The sequence below is a fragment of the Eschscholzia californica genome, unplaced genomic scaffold (assembly GCF_041429995.1).
Source record: "Eschscholzia californica isolate CP2 unplaced genomic scaffold, dmEscCali1.0.p SCAF_5, whole genome shotgun sequence".
Lineage (NCBI taxonomy): Eukaryota > Viridiplantae > Streptophyta > Magnoliopsida > Ranunculales > Papaveraceae > Eschscholzia > Eschscholzia californica.
In genome coordinates, this window is record NW_028238472.1 from 26,141,787 (window position 1) to 26,146,842 (window position 5,056).

At 42.3% G+C, this 5,056-nt stretch overlaps 1 protein-coding gene across 1 annotated transcript; it reads right to left on the reverse strand.

Annotated features, from left to right (window-relative positions):
- Positions 1-1,272: 1,272 nt before the first annotated feature.
- LOC147538011 (uncharacterized) lies at positions 1,273-2,276 on the reverse strand. Its single transcript, XM_086642921.1, has 2 exons — positions 1,466-2,276; positions 1,273-1,334 (listed from the first exon to the last, which is right to left on the reverse strand). Exons 1-2 carry the CDS (start codon positions 2,274-2,276, stop codon positions 1,273-1,275), a joined length of 873 nt encoding a protein of 290 aa, XP_086499047.1.
- Positions 2,277-5,056: the final 2,780 nt, after the last annotated feature.

Consider the following 5,056-nt stretch of genomic DNA (forward strand, 5'->3'; position numbering starts at 1 on the left):
ATAGGCAGAGAACCAGTACTGAATTCCAGGATGGTGGTGATATCACTCTGACGTTGAGCCGAAAGACCAGCAAAGAAGATGGTACTCTTGAGCACATTGGCCTGCAACCCCGTTGCCCGATGAAAACCAGTTAGCACATCTTTTAGAGATTGAGCCGAACCCATGTCTCCTCGAAAGAAGACCATGAGGTCATCGGCAAAACAAAGATGAGTAACCTTCGGGACTAGACACAGGGGGTGGAGCAGAAACCGACCTGCTCTTTCCTCTCGATCAATGAGGACCGCGAAAACCTCCATCATTAAAACAAACAAATATGGGGATATCGGACAGCCTTGCTGTAAACCCCGTTTCCCATCAAAGTAACCATGGGCTTCACCATTGACCAGAATAGAGAACTTGGACGTAGTAACACAAGCCCGTATCCATTCTATAAATATGCTTAGAAAATGGAACATACCAAGGACCAAGAGTAGTGAAGACCAACGGACTGTGTCATACACCTTCTTAAGGTCAATCTTAACCGTACACCGAGCTGGACCAGTAGGTCGATGGTAGTTCCGGACAATCTCATGGGCCAGCATTATATTGTCTTGGATAGTACGTCCAGAGATAAAAGCTGACTGGTTTGGACTAATCATCGAATAAATAACTCCCTTCAGCCGTATAGTAAGAATCTTGGTAATGCATTTATACAATACATTACAGCAAGATATCGGTCTGAAATCTGACACTGAAGAAGCATTATCTATTTTAGGAATAAGAGTCACAAAAGTAGAATTTACCTCTTTGAGAAGTTTTCCTGAGCTGAAGAACCTCTGGATAGCTTCCACAAAATCATCCCCCACGATGTCCCAACACGCCTTAAAAAAATGGGAAGAGAACCCATCCGGCCCCGGCGATCGATCAGAACCAATAGTTTGCAAAGCAGCATATATTTCATCTCTGGTCACCCTCATAGTAAGAAGAGCCCCTTCAGCTTCCGTTAGCGGGCGTGAGAACTCCACATTAGACATATGATCTAATGTTTCATTATCCTCATCCTCTCGACCGAATAAGTCCCGATAGAAATCCACACATATATTGGCTATTTCCACTGGATCCTCAGCCACCGAACCATCCTCTCTAGTGAGTCGAGTGATAGCGTTCCGAGACTTCCGCTCCTTAATAGAGTTATGGAAATAAGCTGTGTTGCTGTCATCGAGAGTGAGCCATTCAACTTTAGCACGTTGTCGGAGCATTGCTGTTTCTGCCCGAACAACATTACTATAGTTTTCAGTAGCTACTCTCTCTTGCCTCCTTAATACTGGGTTTGCTGGATCTGCCTGCAATCTTACCTGCACTGAATGTAAAAAATTTCGGTTAATGGTTACCTGGTTCGTCACCCTATTGAACCGATCCTTCTTCCATTCATTCAGCCGTGCTTTCAAAGCCTTAAGTTTTGTCACCATACGAAACATCGGGTTACCTTGTACCGACACCTTCCATACATCAGCAACTAGAGCTCTGAACGTGGGATCCTCCGTCCAGGCATTGAAGAACCTAAACGGAGTACGCTGGTGTATGTTGGGTGCAGCAAGTGGTATAATGATCGGAGAGTGATCGCAATCCCCAGCCGGTGGAAAATCTGCTTTGGCTAGAGGATAACGAGTCAGCCAATCACCATTTATAAGAGCCCGATCAATCTTGGAACTGACGTTTGCGGGTCCCATCTGCCTGTTGGACCATGTATAGAAACAACCTGTATACGGACAATCAAACAGTCCCAAATTGGTAACACATTCAAACATCTCATTGGAGCCTTGAGATGGTGAGTTGTTACCCCCTCTCTTCTCATTGGCCAGCATCGTGGAGTTAAAGTCACCTAGTACTAGCCACGGAGCCTCAGAACCCAGCATAAGGAACTCTAGGTCCCTCCAAAGCTCCCGGCGATGAACAATACTATTGCTTCCGTACACCACTGCCAAAAGAAAACCTGATCCATCTGGGAACCGAACACCACCTGCAATAACTTGTCCTCCAACTTGGGACACGGTGAAATCAACCCTACTCGGGTCCCATCCAATCCAAATCCGTCCATTCGGGACAACCACATAATTATCAATGAAAGACCAGCTAGAATTAAGACTACGCTGAATACGAGTCTTATTCCTTTCCTGGACATGAGTTTCTAACAATCCACACAAACCAATACCATTCAATCTCATAAAATCACGCACACTTTTCGTACGGAGAGTGTCATTAAGACCTCTCACGTTCCAACAAGCGAGGTTAATCATTAACTATTGAGGGGTAATTGCAACCTCCTCGGAGGTCTCTGGATTACTCTCGATGCTCATTGTACTCGAATCAGGATTAGTATCATTTCGTGTGTCATGGACCGGGTCATCTTTATCATGATTATTATGGTCCGAATGATTAAAACTCGATTCAGTACCATCAATTGACAATAAGGCAGCAAAGGAATTACCTTTAGTGGTCTGATCTTCCAGAGCCGTGAGTTGTGGAGGATGTGATGGTACTCGCTTTATTATTTTCCTTCTCGGTTGGTCCAATCTGTCCGTCGATCCTATTCCCACTTGAAACTCTCTAGTCTTATGTGTAACCAACGTCCACTCATCAGTCCCATTTCTCACCTCCTTGTTATGAGTTACGTTGTAGTCATTACCTGGTCCATTTGCTGGTCGTTTACGCCTAGCATTTTGGTGCTTTGGAGCAGCATTAGTCGTGCTGTTTTTTGTTGGAATTGAAGGTCTCGGGTTCCTGTTATTCCTAGCAATAACAACTCTATTAGTATCCATTGTAATGTCCCCACGTACCTGGTTTGCTGCTGTTTTCTCATGTGAATTAGGTTTCGGTTTCATGGGACATGTCTCATCATCATGGCCGAACACTTTACACCCTTCACACCTTTCCGGTTTCCACGAGTACTCAACTTGTACCTTAACATTGTGTGTTAATAATCCATCTTTTACTCGAACATCTACCTCATCCGGTAAGCAAGCATCAGCTTGTACCTCAACACACACACACACGTGCAAATGCCATCCTCTCTTTCGATTGCGTACGACCATCTTGCATGATAGGTTTACCCACCACACTCACAATATAACAGATTCCTTTTGTGTTCCAAAGCAGTAATGGGATATTCCGAAAACAGACCCAAATAGGTATAGTTTTCAATTCTTGTAGTTCTTGTTCAACATTAGGTTTCCATTGTCGAACTACAAAAAGTCTCCCCGAAATAAATATCGGCCCAAGTTCCAATGCTCTTTGTCTATCATCGGACGAAGAAAACTTTATGACGTAAGCTGAGTTTCCATGTACCGTGAGTTGCATGTCCCCTTTCGGTTTCCATTGTTTCAACAACACATTATATACCAAACCATATCCCAACCTATCACCAATGAAGCTGCCTATGAGAATATCATCGAAAGTTTTGATTTCCTGTTTGAATTCCGTCACGTCCACTTCAGCGAATAGTTTCCCGTCAATCTTCTTCGGTGGTAAATAAACCATCTCATCTAAGTGATTAGTATTCTGGTGGCCGAACAGTGAAGAGGACCAAGTAGGAGTTCCGTTCACATTCAGTGATGGTAGTTTATGAGCACTCACCTGTTCGGGCCCAGAGAGTGAGCGTGTATCTTCATTTGGAACCCTACTTGCAGACGAAACCCTAGTGTTTCCTGAGTTAACTCGCTGAAATCTTGCTGCTTGTGAATCAGCCGAACTTTGTGTGTTCATGGTGATTCCCACATTTGGTTTTCGAAAAACACTTGATAAAATGTTATTTCGTATATCATCTGCTAAGGGCTTGTGACCCTTATGGACTGTCTTCTTCCCCAAACCTGCTCGTTCTTCTCTCACATGAACAGAATTTTGAGTGACTCCTCCATTAACATTTGATGTAGACCCATCAACATTTGTTTTGGATTTGGACATTGCCTTAAACAGCAGACCAACAGAACCTGAAGTTAACGTACCACTTTGCTGCTGATTTTCATGAGCAGCCAGAGAGTTGTCTTGATCCATCTCCTCCTCTTCATCTTCACTAAGCACTCGGTTTCCAGCCAAGAGAAACCGTTCTTCACCTATTTCACCTTTATCTCTCATGTTGGTGTCATCACCAAGATGAGAATCACTCATTGCCGAACAAGAACAGATCGGCCAGTAAGAGATCTGATCAGAAACTTTTGCAAACCCTAGAAAAACACCACTTTCTCTCTCCTCACGTCACTTTCTCTCTCCTCACAACAACTTATATAGTCACCAGTTTGTCTTTACTTGCTGCTAATTCTATGTATACTCTCCCCTTTAATCATCGCATTACATTTATGTTCCTGTGTTTGCTCACGTGAAGAGACATGATTTGGAATGCCCTTTTGATTAGGAATAGAGTTTTGTGATTAAAAAACATATTACATACGGTCTTTCCGGATAGAAAGGAATAATCGATCATTCCGTGAAGCAGATTGCTTAATCAAAAGGGTCATTATGTCGGTTAAATCATTGATTTATCTTTGGGGAATGCCGACTAGATAGTTTGAGGATATTCCTTAAAATGTTATGTTGAATGCTTAGGATAACATAGTTCTTGTAATGTAAACTTTTTTTTATGCTTTTCGGTGTAGTTTTTGTGCCTTCTTAGCACCTAAATAATATTTCAATTACTAAAGCATCTAGCTCTAATTAACTTTTGAACATTCATCAAATTTGCCTATTTGCACAAGGAGTTGCCAGAAGTGATGAAGAAGTAGCTCTTGCTATTTTCCTTTTTTTTTTCCTGTTCTTTATTTGAGTAGAGCCCCATTTTTTTTTATCTACTGCTGGGACGTCCATGGAGCTGAAATACAAATATTGTGTGAATATTAGAAAATAGCAATTACTTTAAATATATTCAACATGATATTTGTACGTCATTACAATATTTGTAAAGGAGTTTCTCCTCCTGATAGGCTGCAGCGGATGCCAAGGTCTAGTGAACTCAGAAATTTACAATATATTGAGTGCTCGAGGAGCCAAAGTTCCGGTAATGCTTCAAACTTCTGTTATCTTTTTT